Raw genomic sequence first — 17,400 nt, 5'->3', positions numbered from 1 at the left:
TCAAGGAACCTGCTAAACCACACAAGTTCCTTTTACAATCATCCAAGTTTTAGTAGTCATGTGGTTCACCATAACATACCCCTGGTAAAGATTTCTCTTCCACAGGCTGAAACACCCATTATCCTCTGGATATTCCTTATCCAAGTAAAATGTCTAAATGTAAAGTTAAAAATCACCTGATGAAGGATTATCGCTCTGAAAGCTAGTGCTTCCAATTAAACCTGTTGGACTATAACGTGGTGTTGTGTGATTTTTAACTTTGTCCACCCCAGTCCAACACTGGCATCTCCAAATCATATCTAAACGTAGACTTTGTCCTGGTTTTGAATGTCTTCAACAGACAAATAACTGAACTTTTCTGCTCGCAACTTTGTACTCAATGATCAACTTAAGTGGATTTCAGTAGGTAATAGGGATAAAGAGGCTTATTTCTAAAATATGCTGAACCCAGCCTGAGATATATCACTGAGTGGAGAGAGCCATCCTAAACAGACTGCAGATGTAAGTGAACCACACTCACCTTGTGATACAACTTATGCTTGGTGTTGAGTGTCTCCAAATAAAACAAGTTCTGTTTAAAAATCTGAATATCCGGCTGCAAAAAGGACTGACCAAAAGCCTGGCAAAAGAACAGGAAGATTCAGTGTGCTTGAATTAGCATTTACCATCAACACCTTTCCATAAAACTAGAATAATCTTTACATATAGCACCTCATATCAGCCATTTCACATACAGCAACATCACAGTGGAGATATACTGGTTACAGAAGGCCCCAAGGCAGAGTTAAGAGCTGCTTTGGCAGTCACACTGATAATGGAAGAAATGGCCATTTATATATTGCACCCATCTCATCCTGAGAATACCCAAGAGATTTTACAGAAGTAGCTCTTTACAATTGAGACTGCACTTCAGGAATGCAGGAAACAGCCATCAAGTTGCACACAAATAGATTCCTCGAACTGTAATAAGCAGTTAATTTTAATGTCAGGGTGATAAATGTTGGCCAACAGACGGCGTGAACTTGGCTTGCCTCCTTGAAAAATGAGACATTTTATTGATTGGTTAGTTTCATATCTTGTCTGAAAGATATTCCTCTGACTGTGCTGCTCATTCTTGCTCCTGTAGCGAAACAATAATGTTTTCCAGTCCTGAATGTAAAGGGATAGGACAGTCTATGTAGGAACATCACAACAAAGGAAGCACACAAAAGAACCAGTGTCACCTGCATAGCAGAAGCAAATTGGGCCTCATTCTCCATTGGCTCCTCAGCTGTCCCACGCTGAACGCTGGCCAATACAGATGATTTGAAGAAAAATCGCCAATTATTGTGCAGGATCTGGTAAAGTAACTCAAACAACTCCATCTTCACATCTGGCGAGGATCGCTGGAGGGTGATAAAGGAGTATTAGAAGCAAACTAGCAAAGGAATAGAACAGCATCTTATCTAAAATGATTTGCAATCTGACTCTAATGGACTCAAAAATCCAACTAAATTCTCTAGAATCAAGCAAAACATTGCCAATCTTAGTGTAAACCTTCTACTAGAGTGCAAGGGGTTAGACGATAAATACAAAATGGCACAAGAATAAAACGGAGTAAAGAATATGGTTCCGGAACCTGCCCCACCATTCAATAAAAGTTAAACTCACATTAACACCACTGCCGCACATTGGCTCCATATCTCAATTTTACTGCCCAAGATGCATTGGACAGGTTTGCATATATTCAGCAACAGCACTTTACAGTTGATAATACTAAAAGCAAGTTACACTGTTACTGAATGGCTGAGAACATAACAGCACCTGCATTAAAGATAACCAACAAAAAATCCAAACAATTGTGCTGAACCAACACTAGAGATGCAAATGTGTCTCAGCTTTACCTCTGCAATGATTGGGTAGACTTGCTCCATACACAAGGAGATGATGCTGGGGAGGAATGGTTTGAATGCATGCCCAGGCTCCTGGACTACCACCTGCAGGATCTTCAGAAATTTCTCCACTACATGGCAACCACCACTGCCCTCCTCCAGGATACTCTCCGCCAACTGCTCCCTGCATAAAAAGTGGATAAATACAGAATGATGCTCGGCACTGGGTCAGGTTTTTCTGGTGATGCCAGGAGCAGGATTCTTCACCTCCAAACTCCCATCCCCATGAAGATGATCAGCCACTTTCTTAGTGATGCCAGGATAACGTCCCCAGATTCCAAGCAAATATCTAGCAAACAGCAAAGCTTGACTACCCCCACATGCCTTATTCCAGCCTGGAGAAACTGAAACAGTTCTCCTAATGACACAGGGCAGGACTCAGGTCCCCTCCCCTACAAAGCACAGAGTTACCTGGTAAACATGTTTAGGAAGGTTTGGATAATCTGTTCTGCAAAGGGAACACCCATCTGTACCCTGAGGCCTTGAAACAATGTGAGGAAGAAGCTGAGCATTTCATCTGTAACACCTGAAAGAAGGAAATTTATATTAAAATGCTGAGAGGCAACCATTCCTAAGTACTCACTTAATCCATTTGCTGCAAATCATGGAAAAACTCAATGAGGATGCATCAAGCAACGGGAGTGTGATGATGCAAGGAGGAATGAGCATAAATTCTACACAAATATTGAAAACAAGATGCTATCAGCTTATTTTGCTCTAGATTTGTGTAAATGGCAAGTGGACTTAAAACAGGAGCGATGATCTTGTTGCCCATAACCATTGTAAGTCCAAGGGCCAATTGATGTAAAGGCAAACTTTTCTGGATGCAAACTTTGCCAACTTGATGTTTTTTAATAGGGGGTGTGATTAAAACATACATCAGTTTACCTAGAGATCTCAAGTGTATAAAGTGAATCTTAACGACTTTTACAAAACATGAATAGGCAGCTCAGAAGCAGTGTGCTTTCATACCAATTTAAATCTACCCTTCTTCCCAAAGAAATCACTTCTGAATAGTTCAGCATGGACAGGGCGAGGGCAGAGGGCTGATTAAATAAACCAGGCTAAGTCAGTTGAGAATGAGCCTCATCAGAAATGGGTAATGAATACAATGAATTGACATCTGCCCAAGGAGAATCTTTGTCAGTAAACTGATATTCTTGGAGAAAAATACACAGTGGTACTTCCAATGGGAAGATCATAGGAATAGGAGGAAGTCGTTCAAACATATTGTTAACATTCATGGCTGTTCTATATCGCAACTCCATAAATTTTGCAATCCAATAGGCAATGAGTTCCACAGATCCAACACATTCTGAAGAAATTCTTCACCTCAGTTCTAAAGGGTCAGCCCTTCACTCGTAGTCTGTCACCACTGGTTGTAGTCCCAATAGTAGAAACATCTCCACATCCATTCCATCCAAGCCTCTCCGTATTCTGCAAGTTTCAAATCAGATCCACCCCCATACTTCACAACTTTATTGGAGTAAAGAACCAAGGACCTCAAGTGATCCTTCTAAGGCAAGCCCTTCTTATGAACCTCTTCTGGAACCCTTCCAACACCAGAACATCCTTTCTTAGCAAGAGGGCCCAAAACTTCAGTATTCCAAATGCGGTCACACCACAGACTTACACAGCCTCAGCATTACATCCATGCTATTGTACTCCAGCACTCAAAATGCTTGCCAATTTAGCATTTGCCTGCTAACTGAACCTGCATATTAACTTTGAGAACCATGAACCAGGATTCCTAAATCCCTTTGAGCTTCAAATTTCCAAAGCTTTTTACTATTTAGAAAATCATCTACGCCTCTATTCTTCCTAGGAAAGTACATAACCTCTCACTTTCCGACATTGGTCAAAGAATGGAATACACTCTCCTAGACCATCCAGGTTCTTCTGCAGCCTCCCTGCCTTCTCAACACTATCTGTCCCTCCACCTATCTTTGTGTCATTGTAAACTTAGCAACAATGCACTCAGTTCCTTCATCAAAATCAACTTGACAGGGTTCAGAAAAGATTTACAAGGATGTTGCCAGGGTTGGAGGATCTGAGCTACAGGGAGAGGCTGAACAGGCTGGGGCTGTTTTCCCTGGAGCGTCGGAGGCTGAGGGGTGACCTTATAGAGGTTTACAAAATTATGAGGGGCATGGATAGAATAAACAGACAAAGTCTTTTCCCTGGGGTCGTGGAGTCCAGAACTAGAGGGCATAGGTTTAGGGTGAGAGGGGAAAGATATAAAAGAGACCTAAGGGGCAACTTTTTCATGCAGAGGGAGGTACATGTATGGAATGAACTGCCAGAGGATGTTAAGAGGCATTTGGATGGGTATATGAATAGGAAGGATTTGGAGGGATATGGGCCAGGCGCTGGCAGGTGGGACTAGATTGGATTGGGATATCTGGTCGGCATGGACGGGGTGGACTGAAGAGTCTGTTTCCATGCTGTACATCTCTGACTGAGATCATGTATAACGTGAATGCTTGTGGTCCCAACACTGAACTCTGGGAATTCCACTAGTCACTTGTTGTCATCCTGAAAAAGACCCTTTTAACCCCATAGAACATAACAGCGCAGTACAGGCCCTTCAGACCTTGATGTTGCACCAACCTGTGAAACCAATCTGAAGTCCATCTAATCTGCATTATTCCATTCTCGTCCTTTTGCCTAACCAATGACCATTTAAACGCCCTTAAAGTTGGTAGGTCTACTACTGTTGCAGGCAGTGTTCCACATTCCTACTACTGAGAAAAGAAACCTGACATCTGTTCTATATCGATCACCCATTAATTTAAAGCTATGTCTCTTTGTGCAAGTCATCACCATCCGAGGAAAAAGGCTCTCACTGCCCACCCTATCTAACCCTCTGATTATCTTGTGTCTCAATTAAGTCACCTCTCAACCTTCTTCTCTCTAATGAAAACAATCTTAAGTCCCACAGCCTTTCCTCGTAAGACCTTCCCTCCATACCAGGCAACATCCTAGTAAATCTCCTCTGAACCCTTTCCAAAGCTTCCACATCCTTCCTATAATGCGGTGACCAGAACTGTATGCAATACTCCAAGTGTGGCCAGAGTGTTTTGTACAGCTGCAGCGTGACTTCATGGTTCCAAAACTCAGTCCCTCTACCAGTAAAAGCTAACACACCGTATGCCTTCTTAACAATCCTATCAACCTGGGTGACAACTTTCAAGAATCTACGGACCTGAACATCAGGAGCCCTCTGCTCATTTATACTACCGAGAATCTTACCATTAGTGCAGACTCAGCCTTCTGCCAGCCAATACTCTGTGTATCTTGCTCCTAACACCCATAGGCCTTATTTAGCATCCAACTGTGCAGCACTTCATCAAAGATGTTCTGGAAATCCAAATAGATCACATCCACTGGCTCTCCTTTGTCAGACATGCTCATTACCTCCTGTTACAATTCTACTTGGAGCGCAGCCTCATAGTTCCTTGAAAGTGGAATCGCAGGTAGATAAGATAGTGAAGGTGGCATTTGGTATGCTTGCCTTTATTGGTCAATGCATTCAGTATAGGAGTTGGGAGATCATGTTGCACTATACAGGACATAGGTTAGGCCACTTTTGGAATACTTTGCACAATTCTGGTCTCCCTATCGGAAGGATATTGTGAAACATTAAAGGGTTCAGAAAAGGTTTACAAGGGTGTTGCCAGGGTTGGAGGGTTTGAGCGATAGGGAGACGCTGAATAGGCTGGGGCTGTATTGCCTGGAACAGAGACTGAGAGGTGACCTTTTAGAGAGTTATAAAGTCATGAGGGGCATAGATAGGGCAAAGAGACAAGATCTATTCCCTGGGGAGGGGGAAGTCCTGAACTAGAGGGCATAGGTTTAAACAGAGGAGAAAAATTTAAAAAGGGATCTAAAGGGCAACCCTTTCAATGCTGAAGGTGGTGAGTGTATGGAATGAACTGGCAGAGAAAGTGGAGGCTGGTATAACTACAACATTTAAAAGGCATCTAAAGGCGGAGGTGGGATTGATCCTTACAGACTTGAACAAGAGACTTGCAATCATTTAGAGTATCGCACAACCTCAATACCTCAACTCAGAGGGTCCCTTTACAGCTGGAGATCTGGACCTCTCAAGGAGCGTGACCATTCGGCCACGTTTTGAGCAATGCACTCTTCCCTTTGTCAATTGAGCATTACTGATGGGTCAGACTTTGCCTCAATCACAGCTTTCCTCTCCTAACCTTGCTGTTCCTCCAATTGCAGAGCTTGTCTCGAGACAAGGAAATGAGTCTGTGATTGAGGCATGAGAAAAGCAGACCGATTGGAGGAGCAGCTGCTCACAGATTCTCTCTTCCATGTATCATTCCTTAAATGCAAACACTGAAGTGAACTTTCTGGGCATTTTAATGCTTTTTGGGAGTAAAGCCATTTGTATATTTTGATCACTGTCACCTCCTTGCCTTAACTACATAGCCTTTATACTCTTAGCCAACAAGACTATTGGTAAGATTTGTCAATGTCATTCTGGATGTCACAACTGGAACATGATTTGGAGGTGTCGGAGTTGGACCGGGGTGTACCAAGTTAAAAATCACAACACCAGGTTATAGTCCAACAGGTTTATTTGGAAGCACCAGCTTTCAGAGCACTGTTCCTTCATCAGGTGGTTGGGGAGCATAAGCTCGTAGGACACAATTCATAGCAAATGTTTACAGCATGACGCAACTGAAATTATATAATTACAAAGACTTGGATTGTTTAAGTCTCCCATCTTTTAGAACGACCATTATGATTTCAGTTCTTTCTTATGTAAATCCCAGAACCTTTTTAAAAGTTACATTCTCAAGTGAACTTTAACAATAGGTGCCATATCAGCTCAGATAATGCATTGAAAGTGTGAGGCTGTCTGTGCCCCAATGTTCAGACTGATTCTTTTTTGAAAAAAAAAGGATTTACGGAATCTTACATGGATTCATGCAGTTTTTGAGCAAAACAAAATTTAATTCTTCAAGTACAAATTCAACCCACAAAGGTTTGTAGCTCAGGTTGAGGTTTAGGGTGTAGGTTTGCTCACTGAGCTGTAGGTTTAATATCCAGACATTTCATTACCTGGCTAGGTAACATCATCAGTGGCGACCTCCAAGTAAAGCGAAGCTGTTGTTTCCTGCTTTCTATTTATATCTTTCTCCTGGATGGGGTTCCTGGGGTTTGTGGTGATGTCACTTCCTGCTCGTTTTCAGAGGGGTTGATAGATGGCATCTTGATCTGTATGTTTGTTTATGGCGTTGTGGTTTGAGTGCCAGGCCTCTAGGAATTCTCCGGCATGCCTTTGCTTAGCCTGTCCCAGGATAGATGTGTTGTCCCAGTTGAAATGGTGTTTTTTTTTTCATCCGTGCATAGGGCTACGAGGGAGAGGATCATGTCTTTTTGTGGCTAGCTGGTGTTCGTGTATCCTGGTGACTAACTTTCTTCCTGTTTGTCCTACGTAGTGTTCGTGGCAGTCCTTGCATGGAATTTTGTAGATGACGTTGGTTTTGTCCATGGGTTGTACTGGGTCTTTTAAGTTTGTTAGTTTTTGTTTGAGTGTTGGTTGGTTTGTGTGCTACTAGGATTCCGAGGGGTCTTAGTCTGGCTGTCATTTCTGAAACTTCTTTGATGTATGGTAAGGTGGTTAGATGAAAAAAACTACCATTTCAACTGGGACAACACATCTATCCTGGGACAGGCTAAGCAAAGGCATGCCGGAGAATTCCTAGAGGCCTGGCACTCAAACCACAACGCCATAAACAAACATACAGATCTAGATGCCATCTATCAACCCCTCTGAAAACGAGCAGGAAGTGACATCACCACAAACCCCAGGAACCCCATCCAGGAGAAAGATATAAATAGAAAGCAGGAGACAAAAGCTTCGCTTCACTTGGAGGTCAACACTGATGATGTTACCCAGCCAGGTAATGAAATATCTGGATATCAAACCTACAGCTCAGCGAGCAAACCTACACCGTCAACCCACAAACATGTGTATTTGGGTACATGTGCTGGTGGTGGTGGGGAGGAAGAGAGAGCAATGCAGTGGGGGTCACCTATAGTCTGACATGAACCCAAGATCCTGGTTGTGGCTATTCCTGTGGGTACAGAACTTGGCTATCAGACTTTGCTTGGCCACTTTGCATTGTTGCTTGTCCTGAAGTCCGCCTTGGAGGATGGTCGCCCAAAGGTCTGAGGTCAAAGTCCCGGATGGCTGAAGTGTTCTCACAGCCTCATGCCTCCATTTCTTGCCTTTAAACCACTAAACCTCAAACGGATCATTGTTCGCAGCAAACTACCTGCCTTTCAGGACAACACCATACAACCCTGTCACGGCAGACACTGCAAGATGTGTCAGTGTCGACACCAACCACCATGTAGGTGGTAGGTACTCATGTGACGTTGTCACATGTTGTCAACGTTGTCTAATTCACATGCTGCAGGTAAGGATGCCCTGGGGTATGGTACACTGGCAAAACCAAGCAGAGGCTATGGCAACGGATGAATAGGACACTGCACAACAGACAGGAGTGTTCCCTCCCAGTCGGAGAACACTTCAGCAGTCCGAGACATTCGACGTCGGACCTTCGGGTGACCATTCTCCAAGGTGGACTTCTGGACAGGCAACAACGCAAAGTGACCGAGCAGAGGTTGATAGCCAAGTTCAGTACTCATGGGGATGGCCTCAACTGGGACCTTGGGTACATGACAGACACACAAAGACACACTAGTGCGGGGTGCTGGAAAAGCAAAGCAGGTCAGGCAGTACCTGAGAAGCAAGAGAGTCGACTTTTCGGGCATACGCCCTTCATCAGGAATCATGATAAAGGCCTTATACCCGAAACATTGATTTTCCTGCTCCTCGGATGCTGTCTGACGTGCTGGGCTTTTCTAGCACCCCACACAACTCTGATCTCCAGTCCTCACTACAGACACCCAACCTCTCTCTCTCTCAGACTTATAACCCTTTACACAGACACACACACACTCTCAAACTCATACCTCCCTCCCCTCCAACACACATCACACACACGTTTGTGGGGTGAATTTGTACTTGCAGAATTACATTTTATTTTGCTCAAAAACTGCATGAATATATTTAAGATTCTGAAAACCCCTTTTTTAGAAATAGAGTCAGCTTGAACATTGGGACACAGCCTCACACAGGGCACCTCACATCTTCAGTGTTGACATGACACTGATTGCTAAAGTTCACTTGAGAATGTAACTTTAAAAAAGGTTCATATGAAAGAACTGAAGCCAACATGGTCATTCTAAAGGACAAGAGATATAACAAACAATCCAAGTTTTTTTCCAATATATAATTTCAGTTGCATCACTTAACTTTTGCTATAAAAACTGTGTCTTATGATCTTATACTCGACAAACACCTGAAAGAGCAGCACTCCAAAAGTTAGTGCTTCCAAATAAACCTACTGAACTATAACCTGGTGTTATGTGATTTATAACTGGAACAGTGCACTACTACCACTTTCTCTTTTTGCTAGGTGATTCAAATTCAAGTTTTAAGTGCCAGATGCACTCATGCAAAACATTTAGTTTAATGATAGGGAATGCTTTTCATTGCTAAAACCCACTGTCAACTGAAAATGTTGCATCTATACCAGATCTGTAGGAGTTCTGCATTCAAACAGACAGGCTCTGCATCATGGCCATAGATTTGCTGTGCCAATAACATTTCCGTTAACATAACACTTAAGAGCAAAGATGGCATGGGTATTTTTTCAAAATATTTCACTTGAAAATATATTTATTCTGATTAAACTATTTTCCTGCATGATCTGCTTGCTTCTTGTGGATAGCTGAGTCAGCCAGCTAAATGTAATGAGTGCCTCATAGTTAGCATGCCTTCATAGACACAAGAGAGTGCCTTTATTATGAAGAAACAGCACTTTTTGGTTCTTCTATGGAATAGAGGTGTCCAGTGCTGAACTTGCCAACCTGAGGGACATAAACAAACTTGCAGGCTCAGTTGGATTTCTCCACGATGCACTTAATGGGCATTGTCTGAGAATAATCTCACTGATTTACCTTGCATCTTAACTGTGAGGAAACAAACTTTGCACATCATGTTTCCTGGGGTTGTGGGGTCTAAAATTCTCTCCATTAGAACTGCTACAGTGAAACAGAAATAGCTTTGATTGAGGAGTTAGGCTTTGTGAGATGTGTCAGATAGGCAGAGTTGTTTTCCATTGTGAATTTTTCTAAAATTTCCCCCATGGGAGCCCATGCCTGGGGATTGGTGATAGTGAAAGAACTTATCTGTACATTGGGATAATGGTGGCAACATCGGTAAACTACCACTGTGTGTCAAACAGCTTAGAAAGATGAATGCAACCTTTAATGACCACTATAAACCATTTAATGATACTGCTCACATCTTGGAGATCAAAAGCAAACTACAATGCAAACCAAGTTTCTTACCAGGTTGGTGAATAAAGACTGGGAAGAGTGCCAGGGAGACCTGCACTGATTCCTGCAGGGACTGGTAGCAGATTTGGCGGGATTTCGTTACCTCCCCAGAAATGTTCTCCACGATGTACCTCAAGATGCTCAGTGTCTCCTGGACAATCACTTTTGCTAAAAGTGAATAGTTTGAAAAAATCAAAACATTGTGTGTGGATTAGTAGTATTCTGGAACTTCAGAGACTAGGACATTTAAAACTGTTTCATCTCTTTTTAAACTATACATAGACTGAAGAATTTTATGTTTATTGCAGACTGGTGCTTCAGAGGCATGCATCCGGAATGTCACTTTTTCTTCAATTTAGCAAAGCAGCTGAGTGTGTCTTTAATGTGTCATTAGGGAGGTCAGTAGGACAGAGGCCATCTCTGTGCATTGTCTAATGACAGCACTAAAGAATTAGGGAATTCACTTACATATGTGTCACAGTATTGCTATTGATAGTAGCAAGTGCAAAAGTTTATTTATAGAGAAATACAATCTGTATCTTAAAAGAAAAACAGGGAAAAACAAACAATAACATAAGCAATCCAAGACTGGAAAGTCAGGCAGATCAAACCATTTAAATTCATCTGTAGATTCGTGACAATCAACTAATAGCAGGCTCTGATTAGATGATGAACAAGTTCAAGGCTGCCCATTTATTGGTCAGAATATTTCCAAACTGGCACAATAAGGAGTTCCACTTTGTTGATGCATCTTGTTTAAGGTCTCTTACAAAAGAGAAACAGGCGTTCCCAAAGTAACAAGTCTAAATGCAATTGTTTTATTCCTGTGTTATTCAGATACTGCTTGGTGCACACTGCGTGGAAGAGCAGAGCTGTTCACCTTGTTAATAAATCACAGCAATAAACATGCAAGGCAGCAACTAAAAACATACAACACAGCAAGTACTTACTATTTCCTAGACCCATTTTGCCCTGTGACAATGCAGTGTTTTCTTTGAGTCGTCGATATTCTCTTGTGAGGGTTGAAATGAGGTTGGCATGATTTGTAGAACGGACTGCCCACTGCTGTTCACTCTCAGGAAGGTTTGGCCATGGTAAGAGCAACATGTTGGACAGGGCCCTGCACACTAGCACTTTGCCCTAACAAGAGAACACCACTTAGTCAAAGCAGTTCAACATACAGTACAATATTCAACACCATCCCCCCAATGAAAGTTTTGGTATTCTAACTACAAATTTCACCAGAAAGAACTTTAATTTTGAAGAGGGCATGGGAACAGAGACCTGTCACGTGCAAAGCTGAGAGTAGCAGATTTTGAAAAGGCTGCTGAAAAGGTGTATGGGACACACCGATTTATAAATACAGGAGCAGAATTCGAAACAAGAATGTTCGTAAACAAATAGTTTTTTTTTAATGCCCCTTAGGTCTAGGTAGGCAAAGAGCAACTTCGAGCCAATCACTACTGGGTGAGACATGTCTTCAGATCATTAGCTCAGTTAATGAACTTCTGATATCACAACCTGGAACCCACAATCAGAGCAACCAATTCAGGCAAAATTATTTCTGAACATCCAAATTCACTTACACAGTAAAGTTTCAGCACCTCACTGTAATTAGTTTATAAACACAATTTAAATGATGGTTGGCTTTGTTGAATGGCAGTTACAGAAAGACAGTAGGAAATTACTAAATTGAGGGACCAGTGTTAGAGCTCCTCCACTTGACAATGACACAACTTTAGTAGGGTTTCTGCAAGCCCAGAAACAATGATATTGCAAGGTAGATTTTTCTGTGTAGGGTTCAGCTAATTTTAAATACTAAAACAAAATTGCAGATGCTTAAATAAGAGTGGAGAAACTTAACAGGTCAGACAGCATAGATAGAGGTAGGAACAGAATTTAGACTCTGATAGGACTCTGTTTCAGAACACAATCTTTGTTCATCTATTCAGAGATATCTGATAACCCTCTTTTTCAAGGATCAATCATTGCCACTTTACTAACCAAAGATAGTATTACAGTGGTGGAAAGGACGATGGATGAGGACTTGCCATCTGAGGTAGTTTGGGCTGAGGTTCGGAATAGGAAAGGTGAGGTCACCCTGTTAGGAGTCTTTTACAGGCCTCCCAATAGTCCTAGAAACGTAGAAGAAAGGATAGGGAAGGTGATTCAGGAGATGAGTGACAGTAATAGGGTGGTGGTTATGGGGGACTTTAACTTTCCTGATATTGATTGGGAAAGCTATAGCTCAAGTTCGTTAGATGGGTCAGTGTTTGTTCAATGTGTGCAGGAGAGTTTCCTGACACAATATGTAGACAGGCCAACAAGAGGTGAGGCCATACTGGATTTGGTTCTGGGTAACGAACCAGGCCAGGTGTTAGAATTAGAGGTAGGTGAGCACTTTGGGGATAGTGACCATAATTCGGTGATTTTTACTCTCGTGATGGAGAGGGATAAGTGTGTACTACAGGGCAAGAGTTATAGCTGGGGTCAGGGAAATTATGATGCGGTGAGGCATGACTTAGGATGTGTGGCTTGGAAAAGTAGACTCCAAGGCAAGAGTGTAAATGATATGTGGAGCTTGTTCAAGGAGCAACTATTGAGTGTCCTTGATAATTATGTACCTGTCAGGCAGGGAGGAAAGGGTCGTGCGAGGGAGCCGTGGTTTAATAAGGAATTGGAATCCCTTGTTAAATGGAAGAGGGCGGCCTATGTCAAGATGAGACGTGAAGGTTCAATTGGGGCGATTGAGAGTTATAGGGTAGCCAGGAAGGACCTGAAGAGAGAGCTAAGAGCAGCAAGGAGGGGACATGAAAGGTCCTTAGTCGGTAGGATTAGGGAAAACCCTAAGGCTTTCTATAGGTATGTTAGGAATAAAAGAATGACTAGGGTAGGAATAGGTCCAGTCAAGGATAGTAGTGGGAAGTTGCGTGTGGAGGCGGAAGAGATTGGGGAGACACTGAATGAATACTTTTCTTCAGTATTTACTCAGGAACAGGGCATTGTCGTCGATGTGAATACTGAGTCACAAATAAGTAGAATGGATGGCTTTGAGGTATGTAGAGAAGAGGTGTTGGAAATCCTGGAAAAGGTGAAAATAGATAAGTCCCCTGGGCCTGATGGCATTTATCCTAGGATTCTCTGGGAAGCAAGGGAGGAGATTGCAGAGCCATTGGCCTTGATTTTTATGTCCTCTTTGTCTACTGGAGTAGTGCCAGAAGACTGGAGGATAGCAAATGTGGTTCCCTTGTTCAAAAAGGGGAGTAGGGATAACCCTAGTAACTATAGGCCGGTGAGTCTCACTTCTGTTGTGGGCAAAGTCTTAGAGAGAATTGTAAGGGATAGGATTTATGCACATCTGGATAGGAATAATGTGATCAAGGATAGTCAGCATGGTTTTGTGAAGGGCAGGTCGTGCCTCACAAACCTTATTGAATTCTTTGAAAAGGTGACGAAGGAGGTTGATGAGGGGAAAGCGGTAGATGTGGTATATATGGATTTTAGTAAGGCGTTTGATAAGGTTCCCCATGGTAGGCTACTGCAGAAAATACGGAGATATGGCATTGAGGGTGAGTTGGAGGTTTGGATTAGGAATTGGCTGGATGGAAGAAGACAGAGGGTAGTAGTTGATGGCAAAGTTTCTTCATGGAGTGCCGTCACTAGCGGTGTTCCGCAAGGATCTGTTTTGGGACCATTGCTGTTTGTCATTTTTATAAATGACCTGGAAGAGGGGTTAGAAGGTTGGGTGAGCAAGTTTGCGGATGATACGAAAGTCGGAGGAGTTGTTGACAGTGAGGAAGGATGTGGCAGGTTACAGCAGGATATAGAGAAGCTGCAGAACTGGGCAGAAAGGTGGCAAATGGAATTCAATGTAGCTAAATGTGAGGTGATTCACTTTGGGAAGAATAACAAAAAGATGGGGTACTGGGCTAATGGTCGGATACTTGGTAGTGTGGATGAGCAGAGGGATCTTGGTGTCCATGTACACAGATCTCTGAAAGTTGCCACCCAGGTAAATAGTGCGGTGAGGAAGGCATATGGCGTACTGGCTTTTATTGGTAGAGGAATTGAGTTCCGGAGTCCTGAGGTCATGATGCAGTTGTATAAAACTCAGGTGCGGCCGCATCTGGAATATTGTGTGCAGTTTTGGTCGCCATACTATAGGAAGGATGTGGAGGCACTGGAACGGGTGCAGAGGAGGTTTACCAGGATGTTGCCTGGTATGGAAGGAAGATCGTATGAGGATAGACTGAGACACTTGGGGCTGTTTTCATTAGAGAAAAGAAGGTTTAGGGGTGACTTGATTGAGGTGTACAAGATGATTAGGGGGTTAGATAGGGTTGACAGTGTGAACCTTTTCCCGCGTATGGAGTCGGGTATTACAAGGGGGCATAGCTTTAAATTAAGGGGGGGTAGATATAGGACTGAAGTTAGGGGTAGGTTCTTCACTCAGCGAGTCGTAAGTTCATGGAATGCCCTGCCAGCAGCAGTGGTGGACTCTCCCTCTTTATGGGCATTTAAGCGGGCATTGGATAGGTATATGGAGGATAGTGGGTTAGTATAGGTTAGGTGGGCTTGGATCGGCACAACATCGAGGGCCAAAGGGCCTGTACTGCGCTGTATTCTTCTATGTTCTATGTTCTAACCAGGTATCTACTGCTCACACTGATCAGTGTCAAGCATTACCCAATATTGATTTATTACTCCCTTAACTGTACTGCTCAGGGGTAAATGCATCAACATTATTTAACCATAATGCTGCTCAATCACCTGGCTAGTACTTTAAGACCTAAAGGTAGCAAATCTCCCCAGAATACTAAAGCTCTTCATAATACATTATTCTCATGTGGGATCAACAATATTTGGTTTTCAGTCCAACACCAGCATTAAATAAAGGTTTAACAGTCCTATCAATAAAGATTTGGTGTGTAAGGAATTCAGAAATTCAAACTGATTTTAGATGCACAATAGTTGTGCACGTGGAACTAGACTAGTCAGGTATCAGACTGGCAGAGCTGAGGCATATCAACAGCCTTAAAAGCCTCCAAAGCACATTAAAATGCTCATTCAAGATTCTTATCCACATATAACTGTCATATTAACTGCATTAGATGGCCATAATTTATAGCATAGCCAAATAAATGGAATGGGTGGTTTAGAGTTTTCTTTAGAGCTCTGGAATTTAGCTCTAAGCAGTTCAGTCAGGTTATACAAGATCTGAAATAGCAAACACTATCTTAGCAGTGGAGAGACCAAATTATTAAGGAGAGAACTTCTGAATCACATGTTCAGCAAGGCAAAAGTTTATTCTGCTGGTTTCACTAAACATCGTTGTGCTCCCAGCTGTGAACATTTCTCATAGATAACGTATTTCAATGGCCTATTTTGAGTGCTTTTAAGGTGTTACAATCTGGAAATTCATTTTGATCTGTTTGATGTACTCTTAATTTACCTCCTGAGGAAGCTGTCGAGCAGAACCATCTGAAATCCTGTCAAAGATTTTCTGTACAGCTTGGATTCTAACCAGAAAAACAGGGCGCACTGTGGTGGCTAGTGACAGCAACAAATGGCATGCTGAGAGCAACAATTTCTCTGGCACCTGCAAGGAGAATTCTGTTAATGACACACAGGCTGCAAATCAATCACCCCACAAGTTTTAACATGTCAACCTCAAGGTTAGAATTTATAGAAGATGCTGAACTGTGTAGGACAAAAATACAAAGTAACGAATTGATATGGATACTAACTGACTTCATTACTAGCCAAGTCAGATTCTTAAATCTGACTGAAAGTGTTTTTTTTGTTTTAGTGTGAGAACACCTCACTAAAAACCAAGTGTTGCAGATCTGCTTTTAACCATAAAGCGGGAGTTAATTACACAAAAAATGTGATAAAAATAGAATAAACCAAATTATATACAGGCCAACTGCCATATCCGCAGAATTGTTTTTTGTGGTTTCAGTTACCCATAGCTTACTGCGGTCTGAACATACTACAGGGAACGTTCCAGAACCAGGGGGCTGCTGGGAAGGTAAATTTCCCATTTAAATGAATAGTTCACTCCTATCCACAGTTTTGGGCTTCCACGGTAGGTCTTGTACACCCGCGAGTACAGACCACTGTACATAAGATTCCAAAGCACAATCTCACTAATCCCAACATGTCACAACACCAGAGAGAAATTCCTTCTCCACCAGAGGGACTGGCACAGTAGCCTTGATTCCTGATTGCAAAAATCTGACCGCCTCTTCCTTGATTTCTCAAAATGGAGCATTGACTTTTTTATAGTTTCACATAGCCCCTCCTGAATTTTAACCAGAGACTTCTGGCCTGGAACTCAAGCTAAACTCCTTTCATGGGTGTAATTTTGTTTTAGAACTAAACTATCTTCTCCCTTTCTCAAATGCAATTGCTTAATGCATCCAGCTTCAGGTAAAAGCCCTGCAGAGCCGCCAAAACTGAAAACAAAAAGCTATTTTCCAAGCTATGGGTGTTTCCTCTAATCAAGAGAAAAGTGTCGCCAACTTCCAAACTCGAACGTAAATGCACAACTGTTCATCTCTGCTCATAGGGTTCTTCCAATGTGAACAAAAAAATTAGACTCAAAAACACAGGCTGCTTTTCAAATGACATCACCATAAAAGATACAAGTAGACAACTCTATCCGAAAAGCTCCAATGTCCAAAAGGTTTTTTTTCTCATTAACAAGTTTGTTTGTCGTGCAAACTGTTAACCCAAGTCCACACCCACTCAACGCCGGTCATTCAGATGCGACATATGGGGCAGTGGCCCAGCACTGGCAAGCCTCAATTTTGTTTCAGGGCCCGTTTTACTCAGCAAGTCTGTTATTTGGAAAGATTTTAAAAAATTTCACCAAACTGCCACTTACTCTGAAATTCGAAAAGTTCTGAATTCCAAAAACCAGCTGGTCCCGAGCATTTCAGATAAAGGATATGCACCTGTACTTACAAGTAATTCATTAAACCCCTTCATACAGGGAATTCATTTGCCACTCATCAAATTGAAGATC

The 17,400-nt window shown here is 42.4% G+C and overlaps 1 protein-coding gene across 2 annotated transcripts in view; it reads right to left on the bottom strand.

The window, feature by feature from the left end:
* The window catches only part of xpo6 (exportin 6), a 142,125-nt gene that overhangs the window by 19,890 nt on the left and 104,835 nt on the right, over positions 1-17,400 (bottom strand). For both annotated transcript variants that reach the window (XM_043711504.2, XM_087997866.1), the window contains exons 16-22: positions 15,823-15,969; positions 11,321-11,510; positions 10,383-10,538; positions 2,343-2,457; positions 1,884-2,055; positions 1,224-1,385; positions 521-619 (exon numbers count right to left, since the gene is read on the bottom strand). In XM_043711504.2, the coding sequence (XP_043567439.1) occupies positions 521-619; positions 1,224-1,385; positions 1,884-2,055; positions 2,343-2,457; positions 10,383-10,538; positions 11,321-11,510; positions 15,823-15,969 (1,041 nt within the window). The remainder of the gene's footprint in view (positions 1-520; positions 620-1,223; positions 1,386-1,883; positions 2,056-2,342; positions 2,458-10,382; positions 10,539-11,320; positions 11,511-15,822; positions 15,970-17,400) is intronic.

The sequence above is a fragment of the Chiloscyllium plagiosum genome, unplaced genomic scaffold (assembly GCF_037043375.1).
Source record: "Chiloscyllium plagiosum isolate Xiang-an unplaced genomic scaffold, Cpla_swu_hap1 HiC_scaffold_20, whole genome shotgun sequence".
NCBI classification, from domain to species: domain Eukaryota; kingdom Metazoa; phylum Chordata; class Chondrichthyes; order Orectolobiformes; family Hemiscylliidae; genus Chiloscyllium; species Chiloscyllium plagiosum.
Note: the sequence above shows the minus strand (reverse complement) of the source record. Positions and strands in the feature narration are given on the sequence as shown.